The following is a 26,296-nucleotide window of genomic DNA, read 5'->3' as shown; positions in this document are numbered from 1 at the left end:
CTTCTTCCTTGCTGAGTGGCCTTTCAGGTTATGTCGATATAGGGCTGGTTTTACTGTGGATATAGATACTTTTGTACCTGTTTCCTCCAGCATCTTCACAAGATTCTTTGCTGTTGTTCTGGGATTGATTTGCACTTTTTGCACCAAAGTACATTCATCTCTAGGAGACAGAACGCGTCTCCTTCCTGAGCGGTATAACGGCTGCGTGGTCCCATGGTGTTTATACTTGCTTACTATTGTTTGTACAGATGAACGTGCTACCTTCAGGCATTTGGACATTTTTCCCAATGATGAACCAGACTTGTGGAGGTCTACCATTTTTTTTTTGTGAGGTCTTTTTAATTTTATTTCCTCATGATGTCAAGCAAAGAGGCACTAAGTTTGAAGGAAGGCCTTGAAATACATCAACAGGTACACACCTCCATTTGACAGAAATTATGTCAATTAGCCTTTCAGAAGCTTCTAAAGCCATGACATAATTTTCTGGAATTTTCCAAGCTGTTTAAAGGCATAGTCAACTTAGTGTATGTAAACTTCTGACCCATTGGAATTGTAATACAGTGAATTATAAGGGAAATAATCTGTCTGTAAACAATTGTTGGAAAAATTACTTGTGTCATGCACAGAGTAGATGTCCTAACCGACTTGCCAAAACTATAGCTTGTTAACAATACATTTGTGGAGTGGTTGAAAAACGAGTTACATTTTTTTTTATTTGATGACTCCAACCTAAGTGTATGTAAACTTCCGACTTCAACTGTAGATGTCAGTTAACAGTACTGCTCCTCTCATTCTCTCCTCTCATTTCTTACTTGGAATGCAGTGTGTCAATGGCTCCTATCTTTCAAAGAACAACCTACTGGCTAAATGTCATTCATAGCTATGGCAGCAGCCTTCTCTCGGATCACACAGTTGGAGAAATGAGCTATCGCTATCACCTAATGGGGTAGACTTGGCAGAGTTGGAGCACTGTTGTTGCTGTTTATGAGAGAATCCTTAAGGTTTCAACAACCTGGCTATTCACCTTTTTGGAAGCTTTGCAAAAAATAAAAATGGTGGTAAAACCGTTTATTCACTTAGTGTGCGTTCAGTACAAATCAAATGTTATTTGTCACATGCTTCATAGACTAACAGTGAAATACTTATTTACGGGCCTTTCCCTACAATGCAGAGAGAAAATAGAGCAGTTATAGAAAGATAATAACACAAGGAATAAATACACAATGAATAACGATAACTTGGCTGTATACACAGGGTACCAGTACTGAGTCAATGATAACTTGGCTATATACACAGGGTACCAGTACTGAGTCAGTGATAACTTGGCTGTATACACATGGTACCAGTACTGAGTCAATGATAACTTGGCTGTATACACAGGGTACCAGTACTGAGTCAATGATAACTTGGCTGTATACACAGGGTACCAGTACTGAGTCAATGATAACTTGGCTGTATACACAGGGTCCCAGTACTGAGTCAATGATAACTTGGCTATATACACAGGGTACCAGTACGGAGTCAATGATAACCTGGCTGTATACACAGGGTACCAGTACGGAGTCAATGATAACTTGGCTGTATACACAGGGTACCAGTACTGAGTCAATGATAACTTGGCTGTATACACAGGGTCCCAGTACTGAGTCAATGATAACTTGGCTGTATACACAGGGTACCAGTACTGAGTCAATGATATCTTGGCTGTATACACAGGGTACCAGTACTGAGTCAATGATAACTTGGCTGTATACACAGGGTACCAGTACTGAGTCAATGATAACTTGGCTGTATACACAGGGTACCAGTACTGAGTCAATGATATCTTGGCTGTATACACAGGGTACCAGTACTGAGTCAATGATAACTTGGCTGTATACACAGGGTACCAGTACTGAGTCAATGATAACTTGGCTGTATACACAGGGTACCAGTACTGAGTCAATGATAACTTGGCTGTATACACAGGGTACCAGTACTGAGTCAATGATAACTTGGCTGTATACACAGGGTACCAGTACTGAGTCAATGATAACTTGGCTGTATACACAGGGTACCAGTACTGAGTCAATGATAACTTGGCTGTATACACAGGGTACCAGTACTGAGTCAATGATAACTTGGCTGTATACACAGGGTACCAGTACTTAGTCAATGATAACTTGGCTGTATACACAGGGTACCAGTACTGAGTCAATGATAACTTGGCTGTATACACAGGGTACCAGTACTTAGTCAATTATAACTTGGCTATATACGCAGGGTACCAGTACTGAGTCGATATGCAGGGGTACGAGGTCATTGAGGTAGATATGTACATATAGGTAGGGGTAAAGTGAATACGTAACAGGATAGATAATAAGAAGTAGCAGCAGGGGATGTGATGAGTCAAAATAGTTAGTGCAATACAGATAATCCAGGTAGCTATTTGGTTAACTATTTAACTTGAACTATTTAGCAGTCTTATGGCTTGAGGGTAGAAGCTGTTCAGTGTCCTGTTGGTTCCAGACTTGGTGCAATGGTACCACTTACTGTGCGGTAGCAGAGAGAACCGTGTATGACTTTGATTATTTTTAGGACCTTCCTCTAACACCGCCTGGTATAGAGATCCTGGATGGCAGGGAGCTCAGCCCCAGTGATGTACTGGGCCGTACACATTAACCTCTGTAGAGCCTTGCGGTTGGATGCCAAGCAGTTGCCATACCAAGCGGTGATGCAGCCAGTCAATGTTAGTGTTGCACATTTCTGGGAACTTTCAATAAATTACCACATTTTCCCTAAATCCCAGTTGGACGATTCCTAGAATCAGGAGGGAATAAACAGGAAATCCGGAATCTTCCAACCAGGATTTCTGGAAAACCAGGGAATCTATTGAACATTCCTGAATTTTTGCAACCCAAGTCAAGATGCTCTCAATGGTGCAGCTGTAGAACTTTTTGAGGATCTGAGGGCCCATGCCAAAGCTTTTCAGCTTCCTGAGGGGGAAGAAAACTTGCCGTGCCTTTTTCACGACTGTGTTGGTGTGTGTGGAACATGTTCATTCCTTAGTGATGTGGACACTGAGGAACTTGAAGTCCTCCACCTGCTCCACTACAGCCTACAGCAAACGTACTTCACGTGCTATTGAAGAACAGTGCACACTGTTTTGGGGAAACGTGTCATTCAATACCAACTGTCACGCAACGTAGCAGATTATTGAAACAAACTGAACACACCCCTGGTCGGCAACAAAATTAAATCTCTGGCAAGACTGATAGCTGAACACTCAATGCCATTAAAAGCAACAATTGTAAAAATGTATTTGTATGTGTGGTTGACAGGCGTGAGGTGGAGCAGCTTTCCCTGGAGAAAGATCATCTGGAAGAGAGTGTTGGGAAGCTGAGAGCTCGCTGTACAGAGATGGAGGAGCAGTGTGTACAACATGGGAGGATGCACCAGCGCATGAAGAACAGGTATTAACTCGCGAACACACACACACACACCCTGGTCTACACAAGCACAGGGATAGCTGATATGGATTATGGAAGGATATTGCTAAGCCATGAAGTGCGAATTGATTTTCTAGGATCTAGGATCAATCGCACTCATGTTGGAGTACTGTAGCGATTAAAGGACATGTTGAAAGGAGAAGATGAAGAGTGAAAAGAATTTGAAGTCTAAACATCCCGGCGGTAGAGATACAGTACAGTGTATGCACTAGTGGTCAGTACAGTAGCACAGTATCTGGTCTACAGTAGTCTTTTTAAAGACTGTTGTGTTGCGGGGGCCTCTTCCCATCTGACTCGGGAGGGTATACAGAACTTACTATACGGCCCACAGCGTAGAGCCCAGGGCCGCTTGGCACACAGCCTGGCAGTGCCACGTGGGTGAGGGTGTGTGGGCGTCAGCTCCGTGCTTCGGCGCTCCACTGAGGATTCTTCTAGGAGCCTGTATCCCACCCCCGCTCCCAACGTAGCACTACATATTGTCCTACACCCACTGTCAAAAACGTGCCGGGAAGAAAAACAATAGGTAAAAAGAAGTTGAGAGAGAATCGCAGCTGTACGGTCTGTGACGTTGTTCATGTTGTGAATCCCCATATTGCAGGAGACACAGTGGGAGAATAGAGTTCTGTTTTCTATAGGTGTGTAGAAATTTAAAATGTGTAATTTTTTCTTTCCAATTAAGATGTACTATCCGTTATGTTTGGTGAATCTTGTTTGAGCACTGTAATTGAACCTTGAAGGCGAGCTTAATTTTTACTGCGAAGACGTATAGGTACTTATTTACAGTGATGGCAGTTGTTGTCTGTTGTGATTGCATTGAAAGGATCGAGAGAAATCTGGAGCCTGGTTTAATCTTTAATGTACCTACCTCACAAATGTAAAACAAGATCTCTGTTGTTAAAGAAGTGGAGATGTGGCTGCGTACAATTTATGAGAACCATTATGACGCGTGAGGCATTTAGTTTGAGATTCTGGTGTTTTGCCAAGTTCCCTTCCTCACTAATCCCAGCAGCACTATGCTAAGGGTGATTCTCCTGTGTGTTCAGTGCTCTGGGAATAGGTGGCACAGCGGGCATGCTGCCCTGGCACACGGGGTTAAGGTGTACGTGTTAACAAGCAGGTGCAAATGGGTTCACCCAACATGCAAATAACCAAGGCTCTGCCGCTCTCACATATTCTACATTGAGCGCAATCTGTGCTGTGAAGAGCTGCAACAGCGTGGCGCGTATGAAACATTTGGAAAATCAGCTTGATTTATTTTTACATTTGGGGAGAGAATGCCAAGCTACACAGGGGTTTTAGCACACAATGTTTTCCCTCCTGCATTTATTTATTTATTTATTATTTCTGTGGTTTTTGCCCGGAGATTGGGGAGAGATGTCCGAGACACAAAGTATGCAACATGATATATATTGTAAGGAACACAATTGAATGATTTGAAACACAGCCTAGTTATCTGGCTATAACAACATTTTGTTCAGAGAATGTATCAGGAACTAACATGTTGCATTGTGGTTTGATATTTGATCTGTCATTTAATTCAAGACACATTTTAAACACAGCTCCTGATTTGAGGCTCTGTTTTTAATTATGATGAAAATGATATCATAATCAAAGTGATTAATCAATAATAGAATAGTATAACTAATTAAAACACTGTTGTGATAAAGGGTTAACCGCATTGAATTAAAACTAAAACATTTTATTAGAGTAGGTATTATCTATTCAGAGAATTTGATTTAGTTAGTATTCCAGATGTAATTTTCCTAAATTACTATCTTATGATCCAAGGACTCTCATGTAAAGCAATATTTTAGTGTAAGGCTTGGACTTTAACTGACAGCGGATGTATCCTATAAATTGCATAAGGAAAACTTGTTTCTGAAGCATTTGTGTGATGTGTAGTTGAAGATGAATCAAATTATTCAATCAATATATTGAATTGAATTATATGCAATGAATAGATAGATTATTGAATTGGATAGGTTTACACAGTATGAAGTCAGTTATCAAATTGCCAAATTGTGAATTATTCTTTCAAGAGAGAAAAACAAGTTCCTGGTGAGCATCTTTGTAATGAAGTAATTGGATAAATAATATAATGACATGTTTGAATTGTTTCAGTATCATCATGTATTCTGTTCCTAATGTTTGAGTGTCTATAGAAAGCAATAATTGGATGATAGAAGAGATTCAGCAGCAGGCAGATTTTTCCTTCCTCAACAGGAATGCAATTAAGTCCGGGAGTTACAACTGTAGCTTAATCAAACACACTCCAGTCCTATTGACACCGCTTTCTCACCTGTAATCTATCCAACTCTAAACAGATTTATCATTACATTGACATGTGTATAGAAATGATCTTCAAGAAACTAAGCTACATAAGTGAATTGAAAAGTTGTTTAGGGTTTAGGTTGTACACCAATACACATTAAAATGTTGTGTGTACATCACTGCTCTGCCCCGTCGCTTCAGTTGTTTTAACCGCACTTCTGCCCGTCTGCACCAAGTGCCACACCGTCCCTTCACCCCCTGCCAGCATGCTCCTTCAGCAATTATCACCAACACTCTGACAAACACACACTGGCGTCTTGCATCACGGCCCTTTAAGGAGAGCAGTAATGTATACGCAGATGTGCCGCTAAATCTACTGGCTTCTGTCAGCCATATGGCCCCATAAAGAAAGGTGGTGTGCGTGTCTGGAGTAGAAGAGAGAGAGATATGGAGGGCTATGTGTGGAAGAGGTGCAGGCAGTTGTTGGAGCTGTGTTGGGCAAAAGGCTCCAGGAGATTGGATAATAGAACAAACGGTGGACGGCGGTCCGGGAACAGCCTTGCCGCTGCTGGGGGAGACCGAAGGCCCCCAGGCGAGGGCTGCTTCATCTGGTTCTCTGCCACCCACCCCCTCCTCCTCTTCTCCTCCCACCCCATCTTCTTCCCCCACCCCATCTACTCCCCCCAACACACACTGTGCTGCCATCTCCCCAAAACAAGAAGACGCTCCTCAAACTTTTCATTTGCAAATGAAGTTGTCAGAGGTAAGGAAGATGCAAAAGGGGTTGCGTGTGAGAGAGAGAGAAGCGCGAGGGGGTGATCCTAGAGGAGTGGTTATTATACCTGATTAATCTGACCCCCATTTCAGTAATTTACTAATATGTGAGCAGAATGGGGGGGTACAGTATGGTGTGAGCAGAATGGGGGGTACAGTACGGTGTGAGCAAAATGGGGGGTACAGCACGGTGTGAGCAGAATGGGGGGTACAGTGTGAGCAGAATGGGGGGGTACAGTACGGTGTGAGCAGAATGGGGGGGTACAGTACGGTGTGAGCAGAATGGGGGGGTACAGTACGGTGTGAGCAGAATGGGGGGGTACAGTACGGTGTGAGCAGAATGGGGGGGTACAGTACGGTGTGAGCAGAATGGGGGGGTACAGTATGGTGTGAGCAGAATGGGGGGTACAGTACGGTGTGAGCAGAATGGGGGGGTACAGTACGGTGTGAGCAGAATGGGGGGTACAGTACGGTGTGAGCAGAATGGGGGGTACAGTATGGTGTGAGCAGAATGGGGGGGTACAGTACGGTGTGAGCAGAATGGGGGGGTACAGTACGGTGTGAGCAGAATGGGGGGGTACAGTATGGTGTGAGCAGAATGGGGGGTACAGTACGGTGTGAGCAGAATGGGGGGGTACAGTACGGTGTGAGCAGAATGGGGGGTACAGTACGGTGTGAGCAGAATGGGGGGTACAGTATGGTGTGAGCAGAATGGGGGGGTACAGTACGGTGTGAGCAGAATGGGGGGGTACAGTACGGTGTGAGCAGAATGGGGGGTACAGTACGGTGTGAGCAGAATGGGGGGGTACAGTACGGTGTGAGCAGAATGGGGGGTACAGTACGGTGTGAGCAGAATGGGGGGTACAGTATGGTGTGAGCAGAATGGGGGGGTACAGTACGGTGTGAGCAGAATGGGGGGTACAGTACGGTGTGAGCAGAATTTGGGGGTACAGTACGGTGTGAGCAGAATGGGGGGTACAGTACGGTGTGAGCAGAATGGGGGGTACAGTATGGTGTGAGCAGAATGGGGGGGTACAGTACAGCAAGACAGTTTTAGACCATGTGTTTTTTTTCACCCTTCATGTTTTTCCTTAATCGAAATAATCATACAATGTTCACGTTTGTGAAAATATGAGATAGGAATGGAATCAGCATATCAGAGGCTATATCAGGACAGTCTTCCAGCCTGAGTTCCCTTTACTCTTCAGTATGGGCTCGTTGTTCTCCTTTCTCCCTCTGGGTGGCACTGATGCTCCCTCTCTCTCTCTTCATCCTTCCATCCCTTGCTCTGCCTCTCTGTCTCACCCAGCTGGCCTGTGTAGCCTGGGGCTGAGGCTGGGCGGCCTGCTGAAATAGCATTGTCAAACGGTGGCTTTACAGCTCCGATGCTGTACGCCGGGCCGCTTCCCAGAGGCATGCAAGCTGGAGCGCTGTGTTACTAACCAGAGCATCACATCAACAGACCTCTCAGCGTCACACCGTCCACAAAACCAACTAAAACAGCAACATTAGCTCTTTTAGAACTATGACTTTCATTGGTATAGTTTGTTATTTTGGAGTTTTGTTTTGTGTAACAGTTTGTCGTTACATTACTGTGGTTATTTTGGCTCATTTTTACCACCAGACATTGTTTTTATTGGGAGTATCTAAAAAAGGTCTAAGGTCTTTATTTTTATTTTTAGGAAGACTGGATGCTGTGTTTAGCTTGTGTTCTATTGGAGACCAGGACTGTGAGCTATTCATCATGCCAATAATTACATGGATTAAAGATATTAAATCAAACTAATAAAGGGTACCATGATCAACAACGGGCCAGTCTATTCCTAACAGGTTGGGGGTATGATATTCATCATGGCCTCCGGGCATACACTCCACCCACCCCTGTGCCATGCCAGGTTTAGGCTTAGGCGGGGTAGGTCGGGCTGAGCTGGGGTGGGTAAGGTTTATTTTAAGGGGGGTGAGGTGGGGTGCTGAGCAGCTGTAGCCGTGCTGCCCCTGGCGGTATGGTTTTAACCAGGCAAGCCAAGGCAGTCTGCCTTCATTCTTCACCCCCTCTCCTCACCCTCTATCCCCCATGATCCCCAATCTGGGCTGGGTTGTTAGTGGTGGTTCATCTACTCCCATTCAAATGAATATTGCATAATGACAGATTGAACATGGGTCAGACTCTTGCTAAGGAGATATGCGTTTTCCTGTGACCGTATAATGTCCCTTATGTTAGTGCAAAGTGATGCCAAATTCAGACTTCTATCTTCACCAAGTTGTATTCTATAGGTTTAACTGGAGTTGTTTGGATGGTCCTAATGTTATACTATAGTATTCAGTTCCAAAGAAGTTTCCAGGATATAATGTATTTCCAGGACACTCCTCTGATATGGGGAAAGAGTGGTGTTCTTATTAATGCTGTCTAAACCGGCCTTAGGCAATTCCTGGATCTGTGTGTGTTTTCTCAAGTGTTGGACAAGCCGAGCCAACACACCTCTGAAAAACCATCCTTCTCAGGTGATATTGGGTTGTGTCAAGCAGGAGGTAGACTAGAGATGGGTAAATGAAGAGAGTAGACTAGAGCTGGGTAAATGAAGAGAGTAGACTAGAGATGGGTAAATGAAGAGAGTAGACTAGAGATGGGTAAATGAAGAGAGTAGACTAGAGATGGGTAAATGAAGAGAGTAGACTAGAGCTGGGTAAATGAAGAGACTAGACTAGAGATGGGTAAATGAAGAGACTAGACTAGAGATGGGTAAATGAAGAGACTAGACTAGAGATGGGTAAATGAAGAGAGTAGACTAGAGATGGGTAAATGAAGAGAGTAGACTAGAGATGGGTAAATGAAGAGAGTAGACTAGAGATGGGTAAATGAAGAGAGTAGACTAGAGATGGGTAAATGAAGAGAGTAGACTAGAGATGGGTAAATGAAGAGACTAGACTAGAGATGGGTAAATGAAGAGACTAGACTAGAGATGGGTAAATGAAGAGACTCGACTAGAGATGGGTAAATGAAGAGACTAGAGATGGGTAAATGAAGAGACTAGACTAGAGATGGGTAAATGAAGAGACTAGACTAGAGATGGGTAAATGAAGAGACTAGACTAGAGATGGGTAAATGAAGAGACTAGACTGGAGATGGGTAAATGAAGAGACTAGACTAGAGATGGGTAAATGAAGAGACTAGACTAGAGATGGGTAAATGAAGAGAGTAGACTAGAGATGGGTAAATGAAGAGAGTAGACTAGAGATGGGTAAATGAAGAGAGTAGACTAGAGATGGGTAAATGAAGAGAGTAGACTAGAGATGGGTAAATGAAGAGTAGACTAGAGCTGGGTAAATGAAGAGAGTAGACTAGAGATGGGTAAATGAAGAGACTAGAGCTGGGTAAATGAAGAGAGTAGACTAGAGATGGGTAAATGAAGAGAGTAGACTAGAGATGGGTAAATGAAGAGACTAGACTAGAGATGGGTAAATGAAGAGAGTAGACTAGAGATGGGTAAATGAAGAGACTAGACTAGAGATGGGTAAATGAAGAGAGTAGACTAGAGATGGGTAAATGAAGAGACTAGACTAGAGATGGGTAAATGAAGAGAGTAGACTAGAGATGGGTAAATGAAGAGGGTAGACTAGAGATGGGTAAATGAAGAGAGTAGACTAGAGATGGGTAAATGAAGAGACTAGACTAGAGCTGGGTAAATGAAGAGAGTAGACTAGAGATGGGTAAATGAAGAGAGTAGACTAGAGATGGGTAAATGAAGAGAGTAGACTAGAGATGGGTAAATGAAGAGAGTAGACTAGAGATGGGTAAATGAAGAGAGTAGACTAGAGATGGGTAAATGAAGAGACTAGACTAGAGATGGGTAAATGAAGAGACTAGACTAGAGATGGGTAAATGAAGAGACTCGACTAGAGATGGGTAAATGAAGAGAGTAGACTAGAGATGGGTAAATGAAGAGAGTAGACTGGAGATGGGTAAATTAAGAGACTAGACTAGAGATGGGTAAATGAAGAGACTAGACTAGAGCTGGGTAAACGAAGAGAGTAGACTAGAGCCAGCCGCACATCCCCAGGCCACAGCAGGGCCAGGCTCAGCCTGTGAGACTGGGCTTACCGTACGCTCCCCGCTCCTCGAGCTGAGCCGGTGTGCCGTCTGCAGGTTCCTCAGTACACACAGAGACACAGACACTAGGTTCCCCCCTGGAACATCGCTGTAGGCCACACAGCAGTGCTGCTCCACACTTTGTTATACAAACCTGAAGAGTCTCCTCTGTTCCACCGCTAGCCTCCATCCTGTAAACAAACAAACAAACAGCATCACCTGGGAACTTAGGCACAAGCTGTGGGCGACGGCAGGTCTCTGTTGCAGAGGTGTGTGTGTGTGTGTGTGTGTGTGTGTGTGTGTGTGTGTGTGTGTGTGTGTCTGTGTGTGTGTGTGTGTGTGTGTGAGATTAAGTGTCCATAAAAGCGATAATCAGATTTTGCCTGGCTGGCTGGATGGAAGTGTACACATTGGAAGGTGCTTGTAAATCAAGGCACATTTGGCAGATCAGCTTCAAAAAGTTTGGTTTCATATTTAAAAAGACAGATTGATAATTTGCTGTTGCTTTTAGGGAGTGTGTGTGTGTGTGCGCGCGTGTGTGTGTCTCTCAGTGCATCCGTCCTGTCTTCAGTTAGCCTGGGAGCCAGCAGATGGTGTCCTTTCACCAGGTCAGCGGGGAGGCCTGAGCTCGGCCATCTCTGCCATCCATCCACCCGCCCCTCCACCCAACCAGCAGTGGGCAGAGCACAGGCAGCAGTGGGCACTGGCCAGCCAGTCATCCAGCCAGCCAGCCAGCCTGGGCAGGGGGAGAGCCCAGCGCTAAGCTGTATTAAAAACCTAATTAAGTTGTGTGCCAGTAAATGTAGGGCAGTTATTGGATTTGCTGCTTTGGCTGCTGGACGGGCCCCTAATTTAATCAGACCCCCATTGTGATTGCTTCTTCGGAGGAGGAGTTCGCCTTTTTCTTCAGTTTGAGCTTTAACCCCCCCCCCCCTTTCAAGCTCTTGCCTCACCCCTCCCCAGTGCTCCGGGTTGGGGTTGAGGCGGCGGAGCTGGGGGTTGAGGCGCTTTGGTTGGGGTTGAGGCGGTGGGGCTTGGGGTTGAGGCGGCTGGGTTGGGGTTGAGGGGGCTGGGCTTGGGGGTGAAGACAAAGGTGGTTTTGGAGCTGGATTAAGGTCAGGAGGATTGTGTAATTAATAGGCTAATGTGTCAGATTGAAACAGCAGGGTTCCTGAAGGGGCGAGGTAAGGTGTTGTGTTGGTGAAAGCATTAGTTACAGAATTACACAACCTGTTTAAGTGGTTTAATACGCATGGCATTTTCACTGACATCTTAAAATACATCTTGGCTGCCACTCTTGACTGCTGCTGCAGGTTGGCCTTTCACAAGAGTGCTGTTATAACAGGGTCATGACCTTTTATCACCTGAAGGAAATTCAAATTCCTCTGGAAAATGTATCATTTATCATATTTATGGGATTTTTTTTTATTACCACTTTAAAATAATACCACGGTCTCTACAAGAATTATGTTCAATTTCTTAGCTGCTCCTATTAACTGGCTTGTCTTGTGGCATTTCAAAATGTCCCTCACACTCCTATAGTACGTTTGCAGTACAGTACAGTCCAGCGTTATGTTCAGCACTCATTTGAATGATATGCAAAAACATCAAATGTCATCCATAATAAGAATGTTATTATGTCCATTTGATGGCCTCGTCATCACGACTCAAATGGCAGCAAGATGCATCATACAAAATAGATTTTCATTACAAAATGTACCCGTTTTCAAAGTTTACCATCTAGACATCTCACTGCGTCAAGCCTCTTGAAAACCTCTGAAAAGTCATTCTCCTCCCCCACGTCAGTCCTGTGGAGTGTTTCCATCCATGGCTCTGCGGGGCTCCGGAGCTGGGTGTCTAACGTGGCGGTGTCCTCCCTGCTGTGTGTCCGTGTGGGGGCGGGGGCCGGCTGACGCAGGCTGCATCCCCAGATCTGACAGCTCGTTGCCAGGCTCTGGAGGCCAGGCGAGGGGGAGGCAGCAGCTCCAGCCTCCAGCGCAGCAGGGCCTGAGCCCGGGACAAGCTGGCCAGTGCAGCCGGGGACGGGGAGGGCCAAGGAGGGCCCGCGTGCTCCAGCTCTCACGGGGGGGAAGCGGGGGCCGCCTGCTCTGCCTTCCTTCCCACTGCACAGACGGCACTGCCCCAGCCAGAAGGAGAAGGGCATCTGTCTCCCCCCTTCAGCAACAGCTAGAGGCCTCCCCTCGCATGGCGCCTACTGTGCTCAAGGAGTACATCCCCTCCCTGGGCACCCGGGCCCCTCCTCAGCTCCACCATGGCCCTGGCGACGTGCCCTCCTGTGGGATCTAGGACACTGGGACCTGACCTGGATCTCATCTGATCCAAGGACCCATGATGGTGGATAAACTATAGCCCATGGACAGTCAAATAATAAGCAATAGCCATCCCATTCTCACTACTCTACGGATAGCCTATCCTGTGTATAGCGGTCCACTTATGCTAATGTAAAGCATTCCTCGCGTGTGAGTTAGCTCTGTGTTATGGGGGAGGGGCCATGTTTAGTTGGGCTGATCTGATGTGTTTGTTGGACGTTGAGGGCCTCCCCAGCCTCAGCTGAATGGACCCTTTGTATTGGGACACACTGGGAAGAGGGAGGCCTCTTCTTCTGAGGGGTAGTTGGCATTGTCTTGCCCCTTAGTTTTATAACTATACATCATATACCTCTGATGACAAAGATCATCAAATATATTTGCAATCTTTTTTGTGGGTGAGAAGCAATATGAGTCCTCCATTTTGTGCTGTTGTCATGTGGTGTTGCTACAATGTTGTGTTATCTTAGTCTCGCTTTATGTAGTGTTGTGGTATCTCTCGTCATGATGTGTGTGTTGTCCTATATTTTTATTTTTAATCCTAGCCCCCCCCTGTCCCCGCAAGAGGCCTTTTGCCTTCTGGTAGGCTGTCATTGTAAATACGAATTTGTTCTTAACGGACTTGCCTAGTTTAATAAAAATAAAATAACTGGATCTGTTGCTCAATTCTATTATTTTTATCAATCTACTTTGTCTATCATATTAATCTTGTTCATCATACGTGTCGGAAAAGATTGTGTTGAATTGTACATTATACAAGGTGTTGCATTGACTACTGTGCTGTGTGTTCACTGTGTCTGTACTGTGTGTATCCTGTAGACTGCAGCAGTTGGACCAGCACAGTCAGTCCAGTGCCCAGCAGGTGATGGAGCTGCTTGCCAAACAGAACCTGTTGATGCAGGAGCGCCACCTTCTCACTGGAGAGATGCAGAACCTACGCATACAGGTACAGTCAGAACCATGGTTGTCATCTACACTGAATTTACTGTTCATCTCTATAGATGGTGCTGGGTACAGCTCACCCCTGCACCCGAACCACAGAGAAGAGGCCACATTATTACTCAGAGAGAGGGCGAGAGAGGGCGAGAGTGAGTGAGAGCGAGCGAGAGAAAGAGAGAAGAAGAAGGCACACAAGCGCCACAACAGCTGGTAGCCAGGGCCGCACATCACGCAAGACTAGGCGCTCCACAGATGCTCTTCCAGATTGCTGCTAAAGGCGTGTCAGACAGAGAGGGAGAGACAGAGGCTGACATTCTTAAGAGCTTAAGGAGATGGAGGAGAGCCCTGCCGAGTGCCTCTGTTCTCAGCTGCTCTAATGCTGCCAGGCTGTTGTTTTTATCAGCGTTAGCACTTCTGGATTCCCCTCTGAGCATTACTCTAAGAACCACCAATGTGTTGCTGAACAGAACCGCACAGTCATTCCAGGATAGTGCCATTTGAGTCAATCTTAACTGAGGGCGAAAACCTGAATCAATACTGGCTGAGGCTCTAGTAATATGTGAACTCCAGCAATGTGTCCAGTCATGGCTCTACATTTTTAAACAAATTGTATCACTGGTGCTCCCAACTTAGTTAGTTAGGAGCAACATAAAATCCAGGAGCCCCAGAAAATCAGATAAAAAAATAATAATAATCGATTGAGATACAGCCTGTATTCTTGGGCCTATATTATGAAGTCTAGCTACTGTTGAAACAAATGTTGTACCCTAGAGACTAATATGCAAACCTGTGAAGACATTTTTGATTATAAAATCTACAATGTTGATACAAATGCCTGTTATTGACATGAGTCATTTTGGTAATATTAGGTTTTTACATTGAAAGTCACGTTTTCTGAGTGATGACATGCAAGAGATCTGTCCTTCAATCATTGCTCTCCTGAAGAAGCTGTCCCTTTTCCCTTTTTCTGTTTGGATATACTGAAGTTACCAGGTTGTTAATGAGGTAACATGACTGAACAACGTGTAAACAAATGATTAATGCCCTGTGACAGTTTAAGGTTAAACCTAGCGCTTAAGGGCAAGTAAATGAAAGGTTGCTGGTTCGAATCCCCGAGCCGACCAGGTGAAATATCTGTTGACGTGCCCTTGAGAAAGGCACTTAACCATAATTGCTCCTGTTAGTCTCTCTGGATAAGCGCGTCTACTAAAATGTCAAATGCAGCCTGCCATTGCTTCAGGGAAATAAAGAAAAGTAGTGGCGGTACTTATGGGTTAACTTCTGAACGGTTTGGGATAGAAACAAGCCCTTTTGTCTACAGTAATGGTGCAACCACAACGGTAACAAATATTTTTTTCTCTTGGGCACTCGGAAACAGCAGTACAGTGAAGCCTAATCATTATATTAGTAATTATCTGGCCAGTTATTATTTTTTTTCGAGGCACTGGTCCTCCCAAATTCAAATTCCAGGTCGCACAGCCAAATATTTAGGAGCATATGCAGACAAAATAGTCCCAATTTAGAGGCCTGTGTCCAGGTGTGTTTTTGCTCTTTAATTTCCTCTTTGTTTCCCCAGTTACCTGCTGGTTCTAGGAGACCTGACACCTTGTCCACATGACATCCTCTTCATCTTGACTGAAGCACAGTGACAGTAAAAATCTGTCGTTCTGCCCCTGAGAAAGGCAGTTTTAACCCACTGTTCCCCGGGCGCCGTGGATGTTAAGGCAGCCCCCTGCACCTCTAAATGCGTAAGACACATTTCAGTTCAATGCATTCAGTTGTCCAACTGACTAGGTATCCTCCTTTCCTTATAATGGTGGTTTCCTACTATAGAAATAGGGTATATGACCAATTCAGTTATTATTGTATAAAAATGAATGTGTGAGCGAAGACGCATGCCTCCCTCGGGTTGGTTTTGGGCCACATCCTGTGTATTATTTATACATGCAGAAAGTATTCAGACCCCTTGACTTTTCACATTACAGCCCTGCTCTAAAATTGATTAAATTGTTATTTTTCCTCAAATCTACACACAATACCACATAATGACAAAGCAAAAACGGGTACAAAAATAAATAAATATCTATCTCTATATATCTATATCAACTCAGCAAAAAAAGAAATCCTCTCACTGTCAACTGCGTTTACAACAAGATTCAACAACTGAGACAAACTGAACAAGTTCCACAGACATGTGACTAACAGAAATGTAATAATGTGTCCCTGAACAAAGGGGGGGTCAAAATAAAAAGTAACAGTCACCAGCTGCATTAAGTACTGCAGTGCATCTCCTCCTCATGGACTGCACCAGATTTGCCAGTTCTTGCTGTGAGATGTTACCCCACTCTTCCACCGAGGCACCTGCAAGTTCCCGGACATTTCTGGGGGGAATGGCCATAGCCCTCACCCTCCGATCCAACAGGTCCCAGACGTGCTCAATGGGTTTGAGATCCGGGCTCTTCACTGGCCATGGCAGAACACTGACAATCCTGTCATGCAGGAAATCACGCACAGAACGAGCAGTATGGCTGGTGGCATTGTCATGCTGGAGGGTCATGTCAGGATGAGTGGGTACCACGATGGAGCAGGATGTCTTCCCTGTAACGCACAGCGTTGAGATTGCCTGCAATGACAACAAGCTCAGTCTGATGTTGCTGTGACACACCACCCCAGACCATGATGGACCCTCCACCTCCAAATCAATCCCGCTCCAGAGTACAGGCCTCGGTGTAACGCTCATTCCTTCGACAAAGGTGAGACAAAACCGTGACTCATCAGTGAAGAGCACTTTTTACCAGTACGGTCCAGCGACTGTGGGTTTGTGCCCATAGGCGACGTTGTTGCCGATGATGTCTGGTGAGGACCTGCCTTACAACAGGCCTACAAGCCCTCAGTCCGGCCTCTCTCAGCCTATTGCGGACAGTCTTGAGCACTGATGGAGGGATGGTGCATTCCTGGTGTAGTTGTTGTTGCCATCCTGTACCTGTCCCGCAGGTGTGATGTTCGGATGTACCGATCCTGTGCAGGTGTTGTTACACGTGGTCTGCCACTGCGAGGATGATCAGCTGTCTGTCCTGTCTCCCTGTAGCGCTGTTTTAGGCTTCTCACAGTACGGACATGGCAATTTATTGCCCTGGCCACATCTGCAGTCCTCATGCCTCCTTGCAGCATGCCTAAGGCACGTTCACGCAGATTAGCAAGGATCCTGTTTTTGAGTCCGTAGAAAGGCCTCCTTAGTGTCCTAAGTTTTCATAATGAAGTGTGACCTTAATTGCCTACCGTCTGTAAGCTGTAAGTGTCTTAATGAACATGCACCTGTGGAATGGTCGTTAATTGTTTATTGAACAAGCATGGGAAACAGTGTTTAAACCCTTTACAATGACGATCTGTGAAGTTATTTGGATTTTTACTAATTATCTTTGAAAGACAGGGTTCTGAAAAAGGGATGTTTATTTTTTTGCTGAGTTTATATATCACATTTACTTAAGTATTTACTCAGCGCTTTGTTGAAGCACCTTTGGCAGCGATTACAGCCTTCTTGGGTATGACACTACAAGCTTGGCCCATTTGGGGAGTTTCTCCCATTCTTCTCTGCACATCCTCTCAAGCTCTGTCAGGTTGGATGGGGAGCGTCGCTGCACAGCTATTTTCAGGTCTCTCTAGAGATGTTCGATTGGGTTCAAGTCTGGGCTCTGGCTGGGCCACTCAAGGACATTGAGACTTGTCCCAAAGTCATTCCTGCGTTGTCTTGGCTGTGTGGTTAGGTTCGTTGTCCTGTTGGACGGTGAACCTTTGGACCTCATACTGGGGCTGAGTGCACTGGAGTAGGTTTTAATCAAGGATCTCGCTGTATATTGCTCCGTTCATCTTTTCCTCGATCCTGACTGGTCTCCCAGTCCCTGAAAATATCCCCACAGCATGATGCTGCCACCACCATGCTTCACCTTAGGGATGGTGTCAGGTTTCCGCCAGGCATGACACTTGGCATTCAGGCCAAAGAGTTCAATCTTGGTTTCATCAGACCAGAGAATGTTTCTCATGGTATGAGTCCTTTAGGTGCCTTTTGGCAAACTCCAAGTGGCCTGTCATGTGCCTTTTACTGAGGAGTGGCTTCCGTCTGGCCACTCTACCATAAAGGCCTGATTGGTGGAGTGCTGCAGAAATGGTTGTCCTTCTGGAAGGTTTTCTCATGTTCACAGAGGAACTCTGGGAGCCCTGTCAGAGTGACCATCGGGTTCTTTGTCACCTCCCTGACTAAGGCCCTTCTCCCCCGATTGCTCAGTTTGGTAGAGCGGCCAGCTCTAGGAAGAGCGGTTGGTGGTTGGTGGTTGGAGGCCACTGTGTTCTTGGGGACCTTCAATGCTGCAGACATTTTTTGGTACCATTGTCCAGATCTGTGCCTCGACACAATCCTGTCTCGGAGCTCTACGAACAATTCCTTCAACCTCATGGCTTGGTTTTTGCTCTGTCAACTGTGGGACCTTTATATAGACAGGTATGTGCCTTTTCAAATCATGTACACTAAATAGAATTTACCACAGGTGGACTCCAATCAAGGTGTAGAAACATCTCAAGGATGAACATTTGGAAACAGGATTCACCTGAGCTCAACTTTGAGTCTCATAGCAAAGGGTCTGAATACTTATGTAAATATGGTATCATTTTTTAAATTTTAAATGTGTAAACATGTTAATTTAATACATTTTAGAATAAGGCTGTAACAAAATGTGGAAAACGTCAAGGGGTCTGAAGACTTTCTGAATGCCCTGTATATGTGTAATGGGCAGCAGTAGAGGTAGGGTTAATGATGGTGCTGATGGCAGAGAGCAGGTCTGGGTGATCTCAGGAGCATCTCTGATGTGGGGAGCATCTCTGACTGAGAGCACCACAGTGGCGAATGCCTCATGTCATGGATACTCATGGTCAAACACACTGCCTCAGCCACGCAGAAACAGCAGCAGCACAGCTCCACAGCCCTGCTGAGTGTGTTCTTAGATTAATATGAGGGTTTTCTATTTCTATAGACAAAATTTTGCATTTGGAATTACAGATTTGACCGTTTTTGTAATGTTTAATGTTTTTATATAGAGATGAGGTTTTTACATGGTAAAAGCTGCATGTTGTAGAATGTCATTTCAATATTTGATAAACTTCAGTTAAAATTCCAATAAATATTTTGCATAGTGTTGAAAATATTGCTCAATCTGAGTTATTGAGTGTGATAACTATCTTTTTTTTCTCATTGAGAAATACAGTATGACGAGTAGTCAGAAGTAAGTGACAAAGATAGCAGATTGACAAGGTGCTTTATTTAAGCGGTCTGTAAGAAGGAAAATAATGTGTATCCCTATCATATACATTTACGTGTAAAAATACTAAGGACGTACAGTGTACAAAAACACTTTCTTGCAGATCATATAATTTTCACATCCTTATGGGTCCTATTCACAAGGGGAAAGAAAAGGTTTTGTATTCTTTAATGACAGGGAGTACTACAACTGTTCTCTTTACTGATGCTTCATCCCTTCTGCTTCTGCTTCCTTAACCACACGACTATCTCTTAACTTGGATCTAATGACAGAGCTAGCAAGGTCAAGAAAATGTCAAACTGAAGCTACATGGACATCAAATTAATTACAAGTTATTATTACGTCGCAGTTGGATGAAAACCTCGTAACTCCACTTTTTGCCTTTTAAATTGTTATCTTTTTTACATGTATTGAAAGCAGTAAGTCCACTCAATGTACTCTAAACATTGACTCTAGGACCAATAAAATGTATTTAAAATAGCTTCTAAAAGTTCATAATTGTATGTTTGTTAATGGGAAAATATGGCAGTTTTTAGTTTTGGAGATGAGGTTTTCATCTGACAGCGATTTGTTATTCAATAAATACTTTACAATTCATGCTCGTTCATAACACTACCAGGAGCAAGATGACAAGAAAATCTGTTGTAGACATTACAAACAGTAGCAGCAAAGTGTGTACACTGAGGTGTAAAATAGATTTATATATAGACCCTGCAGTTAGTAAGGATAGAACCCACATTGTCGTTGGTCGGATTCGAGGTGATCACACAGCTCACCCCAGACCTTTGACCCTGGAGATGGCCAACGGCACTAGAATGCTTCACCCAGTGGAACTGAACATCACTATGTTAATGACCCGCAGAAACAAACATCTGGGATTCCTAGGTGGATGTTCTACGTATCCTCCTCACATATAGCTACATGATTATTTTATTTGTTTAAATCTGCGAGTTCGAAATTGAATCGTTGAGACTGAGTGCAACTGCCAAGGTCCAACCTTCCTGTGGAACTGAGCTCTTAGAATAACAGGTAAGACCCCGTCAGTGTCACTCTGCTGAAGTTGTCTCCCAGCAGCCTCTCCTGGCCTTGTTATTATCACACTTCATTATGACAATATTTTAACAATAAACTCATTTAAGCATGGACTGCATGAGGGGACTGTGCTTTCAAGTAATTCTCTTATTTTTCTTTAAAAGAAAAAAAAATTGTAAGGGCAATTTTCAGTTCTCTGAAACCATAAAAGGAGCAATATACATAAAAGCAGTTTTTATGTAATAAAAACAAGCGTATTTTCGTTTTGGCCCGTACTGCCAATTGCCCTTGGTAGAGTGCACTGCAACGTCAATAAGGACATTAGCTTCCCCCTTGAAATTCCCTGTTCTCAAATATGTCCTTGTAAAAAAGGACTGTTTTTATAAATGCATATTCATATGGATGAAATGGAAGTATTGCCGCGTTCACGTGCAATCAGAAGCTCCTAATTCCCAGTGGGAAAATTCACTTGAATGACCCTCCAAGTCGGAATTACAAGTGGGAAAATCAGAGAAAATGTTGTTCCGAGTTGCCACGTCTTACCACTGACCTTTTCAACCAAAAGATGACAACATACGTTTTTTTACAATAACCTTATCAATGTGAATAATGTAGCAAGTCTGACCATATTGTCAATATAAAGCAAGCTAGCCAACTTTATTATTAGCAATGTAGGCGAGCTTATTGGTTGAAGAATTGTTCCAACTTCAAAAGCACTTCTCTTGAACACAGTCATGTTGGACATCCCAGTTTCCTATTCCCCACAAGCACGTGAAGCCAGCAATAGTCACAGTTCAGCCAAGCGAAATGTGAAGTCTTCTGTGTCTGAAGCAGTACCACTAATCTCTCGTTGTTAGATGCACATAACATAGGATGGTATCGTAGCGTCTGTCAACATACCGCAGGATGCGACGACTAACCATATTTTCACCACTGATCACGATTTCTCAGTTTGCATTTTTTTTACAATTTGGAATGGGAGTTTCCGTTAAGGGTTGGATTCAATCCGTATCGTGGAAGATCTGCGTTAAAATGTAAAGACAATTTCCGGTTGGGCCAACATATGCAGCATTTGACATGAATGCAGTTTCCACAATGCGGGAACATTGCCTTTACATTTAAAATCAAGCTTTAACGCAGATCGTCTCCCCCAGGGACATAATCAAGCATTTGACATAATAATGCAAGATTTTATTTCTTTGTGTGACTTTGACAAATGGTGGAGAAAACAGAATTTCACAGAAAAAAGAATAGTAATGCCGAAAAGGCGAAAGACAGTAACTCTCCCTTCCTTCCCCGACGTCCATAATCAGCTGCAGTACTAAAGACCATAACATGACTGCTAAATACCCCAAAACATTACTCAACCATATTCAATTCAAAAATCAAATAAACAAAACAAATTCAAGTTGTCCATTGATAAAAATCAAATAAAAAATGTTTAAATAAAAATGATTCAAAATCACATTAAGCAATAAAAGCCTCTATTAATCATACATGGTGAAATGTTTCTTTTTTAGTCAAAACACATACCAGCAAAAACAAAAAAGGAATGCATCTTGGAAGACAAAGAGGAAAACTCAACCATAACAGACAACCACACAATTGAAAGCCTAGGGGGGGTTAGTGATCACAGCACAGTTGTTCAGTTTCTCTCCACATTCTTCTACGATACATTGGCTATATTAATAAAACAACAGACGGACATTCAATCATGAACAATTAAATGCTAAGACAAATAATGTCTTTCTCATATTTCAGTCTTCTCTTATGAGAAGAGTTAACTTCCTACTTGTATCACAACTGAACAAGATTCACCATTGCTCATTTTGCAATATAATCTCAAAACCACACTTGTTCCAGGCAAAAATATATATATTTTCTCTAGTGGCTTAAATATGGACCAATCATGGCACACTTTTTGAAGTTATGGCCATCATACCTTTTCAATAGACTCACTATATCGAGCCACCTCAAAATTAGTTCTACCAAACGACTACTCGTCCTCCTATCAAAGCCATACCACAGTCACATTCTGAACTAGTCATGTACAAGTATATTGTACTCATACAAAATATACTTCTCTCTTGCTCAACTTCCTCTTTTCCCTCTTATTGGACCCCATCAACTACAATGAATATAAGACCAATCATTCATCCTTTGGGAATGTGTAATAATCTGAGAAATGTCACTACATCTGCTTTGGTCTTTTTGGTCCACATCCCTACATTCACTCTAACTCTTTTCATACCTTCACAGACAGGATATCTCTTGCTACAAAAATGGTTTGTCTTCTGCTCTGACATTAGCATGATAGGCTACGTCCTCCTTGCTTTGCAAACCACTGGTGGAATATACTGAACCTAAATTATATCACAAACATCTGAAATGGAACTCGAATGTAACCTGTAAATCAGGAATGTGTAAACTCTGATTGTCCTTTCAATGGATAATCGTAGGTCACATTGATGCTAAGCAAGGCTAACTTATGACTAGTGGATAGGACTTGTGCCTTAGTGGTTCCCCTAGGAACTTAGTCGGGCTTTCAACTTTTGAAAGTTGTAATAGTAGAATGCACAAGGTGCAATTTAAAAATTGGGTAGTACATCAGTAGTTTTCCTCTTGTCATTGTTAGACCTTAGAGACCTATTTATAACTTGTCAGAAATGTCCAGATCAACTAATGTTGTTTTAGCCCATTGATAATGTTGTAATGTTTGAGTCACTCATATGACATGAACACACATAAGACATGGCAGAATGTGTAGAATTGAAGGAAACTAGCTTTAAAATAGCAAAAAATATATAGATATACAGAATGGTGGTGTTACGTACTATTGAATACTATGGCTCTTCATCCACAGAGCTAAAGTTACTGAATGTTGTACACTTTTAGAATAAATCAAATGATGCCAGTCAGCATAGAGTAGGTGGTTGACTTGACTATCAATTGAAGATTCCTATGCTGACTGTGGTACACTTCAATAAAATGATGACCCCAAAAAATGATTAGTCATTGACTATTAGCTATGGTAAAACGGTAATACAACACCATAATGTTAAGTTAACTACATTCTATGTAGCATTGAAGGCTGTTACAAGATCCCAAAGTAGTCAGCCACAAGATAAAGTGAATTATACAGTGTGTATACCCTGGGAACATTGGTCACTGAGTCTATAATACTCATTACTTCTCCATCTACGCCGATTCTTACAATCTCTTGACTTTAAAACCGTAGAGCCACTTAATATATTCCCTTTGTAAATGCTTAAGTTATTCATTCTAATGTCATATTTTTTCTTGTTCTAAAAAGCAGCGCTAAAGAAAAAGGCCTAAACATGCAGTGTGTTATTAAGCAACTAAAATGTAGTGAATTAGACTGTTTGAGGAAGCTTGTTCTGTGCCATTCTCATGTATTTACATGTATTACAGGAATGCTCAGATGCTAGAAGACAACAGTAGAGTCATACCAGTTGGAAAGGGAGTTGAAGCTTATGCAGCCCTTATATACTGTATGAGGAGAAGAGAACTTAAAGGTTTTAATACCACTTAGACATTCCAGGTTAGATGCCCGTGAAATGTAAAAGTCTTATGGAAAATATTTAATAATAATAATACCTTGGTACTGATAAAACTCTTTAATATGCTGTCTGCTCTCTTTTTCATTGTCGTCATATTTTGGTAAGAGAACAAAGAAACAAACCAACAACACAAAAACATGAAGGCTTTGCTTCTACATTCTTAAGCCATTATTCGAGGTGCCTTTTTCATCCAGAACAAAAGACTGGACATTAATCCTATAACAAGAACCGTTATACAAAAGAAGAACAAATAAATAAAACAACAGGAAGCCATTGCTGTGGTCCAAATCAAACAATGCCAATACCTCCCTCTTGTCCCCATTGAATCATAGTTATACAGTATGTCCCCCACCCCGGTCAGATAATTCAAATTCCTTCACCCTTCTTACAGGTTTAGCCCCACCTCTAAACCCCATTAGACAGTAAACAGCCACCATCTTGCATTTCTCATTTACATTTATACATGTTAGTTTTTGAATGCTTTTATTTTCTATGATGATATGTCTGAAATAAAGCTTTTCATAATTTCAGTTGTGGGAAGCATCTACCTTCAGCCAGATAACCCTGACACACATACCTAGAATGCTCTTCATCTCATCCTCACTGTTAGACAGGTTGAGGTGAACCTTGCTGTTCCTGACAGCTAACGCAAAGCTCGGATTCACAGGAGGTTACAGCCAACAATGCTGTGCCTTTAGGCTCCTTAAAATCTCTACACAGTACACAAACATTTACTCCCATTCATACATAACATTGGCAGAGCAACATCCCAAAGCGTTCACACTATTCGAATGACTGATTTCACAGGCGAGAGGAGAAAGTAAAAATCACAGCTTATCAACAAATAGCAGACGAGACTAGAGTTTTACTGTTGCACACTTTAAATAAGGGACAAAATGACGTAACAGTATAATATGTGAGACTACAGTCATAGTGTCCATGAGAAGTGGTGGAGGTGGTTTGTATAGTTAGCGCTTGTAGCTTGACCTGCAGAGTAAAGATAGCAGTACCGGTGACCTGTATACTGAGGTGAAGACAGATTGATCTCTGTGTAGCCTGAGTGAACTGTTTTCTGGCAGTTTTTGACTTCTGAAAGCAAAAATCTCTAATCCTATAGTATAACATATTTCTATACACACAACACAGATGTTAGCTAACCAAACATCATCAAGAGAAGAATGAGGACCGTTGCAGATTATGACACAGCAAACAAATGGAGAATCTCCTGTGAATCTCGAGTTATAGTATACTGTCCTATGTGAAATGAGAATACTAAAGACGGCAGCTCTCCCTACCAGGAATGTCAGTCTCCTACAGTAGATAGAACTGGATCGCAGAAGTCAATGACCAAGGGATCTAATGACACACCACATAACACAACAAACCCGTTTGCCCTCTTGAGTCAGTTTCAAGGCTTTAAAAGGAGCATTCCATAAGAAATGCACCTTTAACTGTTGGGAACTACCAACAGGGCTGAACTTCTGTCTGACCACACATGCAAAATCCCCATGAAAAAACAGACACATAAAACATACAGTGATGGATCTCCATGCTCACTATGGAATGACCCAAATGGAGAGAGGAGGGGTTAGCTCAGGCTAGGGTGGTTTTATACTGTAACCTTCCATTGGTACTGATGGTGGTGCAGTACAGTCTGGATACAGCGGTCATTCTCTCCCACTGGCCGAGTAGGAGAACTGGGGGAAGTGTGGTCTCCGCTCGTTGTCCATGCAATCCATCCCGTCTTCATCAACTGGGAGGGACAAACAGGACATTACTCACTTCAATCATGCAATTCAACCTTTTTACAGTGATTATATTTAAGCCTCTGATGCTCTAGTGAGCATGTTTAAGGCCTAGAGTCATTTAGATCAAGCGTTAACTGGCAATAGCCGACACCCTCGTCGCTGATGTTTTGGCACTGTCGGAGGTGTAACTGCGCTGGAGCTGTCAAATCAGTGAGCAGCTGCTCTTGTGATCGTTGTCACGAAGCCACACCCGTCCCACTCGAGTTAGAAGTTCATAATGAGAAGGTGTAGGCTATATAGAAATAATGATGCTCAAATTGAAAATCATTAAACAAAATAATGAGGATTTATATCAGCCAATTGAGGTGTAGATTACATCATATTTCAGTGTTCGAATTTGTAAACGACCCACTGGGCACAACGCGTCATTTCAATGTGGATTATTGGGTAATATTTGGCTGAGCCGTTGATCAATGAGATTACAACCTTCACTGAGTATACCAAACATTAGGAACACCCTTACTAATATTGAGTTGCCGCAGTGGCTTCTTCCTTGCTGAACAGCCTTTCAGGTTATGTCGATATAGGACTAGTTTTACTGTGGATATAGATACTTTTGTACCTATTTCCTCCAGCATCTTCACAAGGTCCTTTGCTGTTGTTCTGGGATTTGCACCTTTTGTACCAAAGTACATTCATCTCTAGGAGACAGAACGCGTTTTCTTCCTGAGCGGTATGAC

General features: G+C 43.2%; 2 protein-coding genes across 3 annotated transcripts in view; one reads left to right on the top strand and one right to left on the bottom strand.

Moving 5' to 3' along the window:
• The window catches only part of sdccag8 (SHH signaling and ciliogenesis regulator sdccag8), a 55,843-nt gene extending 39,535 nt beyond the window's left edge, over window positions 1-16,308 (top strand). Inside the window, exons 16-18 of the mRNA XM_020460921.2 lie at window positions 3,321-3,452; window positions 13,767-13,893; window positions 15,463-16,308. Coding sequence (XP_020316510.1) covers window positions 3,321-3,452; window positions 13,767-13,893; window positions 15,463-15,504 — 301 coding nt within the window. The 3' untranslated portion in view covers window positions 15,505-16,308. The remainder of the gene's footprint in view (window positions 1-3,320; window positions 3,453-13,766; window positions 13,894-15,462) is intronic.
• A 2,867-nt stretch (window positions 16,309-19,175) lies between these two features.
• akt3a (v-akt murine thymoma viral oncogene homolog 3a) overlaps window positions 19,176-26,296 on the bottom strand; it is a 127,439-nt gene continuing 120,318 nt past the window's right edge. For both annotated transcript variants that reach the window (XM_031805006.1, XM_020460604.2), the window contains exon 14: window positions 19,176-25,561. In XM_031805006.1, coding sequence (XP_031660866.1) covers window positions 25,476-25,561 — 86 coding nt within the window. In that variant the 3' untranslated portion in view covers window positions 19,176-25,475. The remainder of the gene's footprint in view (window positions 25,562-26,296) is intronic.

Source organism: Oncorhynchus kisutch, linkage group LG25, assembly GCF_002021735.2.
Source record: "Oncorhynchus kisutch isolate 150728-3 linkage group LG25, Okis_V2, whole genome shotgun sequence".
NCBI lineage: Eukaryota > Metazoa > Chordata > Actinopteri > Salmoniformes > Salmonidae > Oncorhynchus > Oncorhynchus kisutch.
The sequence above is the reverse complement of the archived record's forward strand: the minus strand, read 5'-3'. Positions and strand labels throughout refer to the sequence as shown.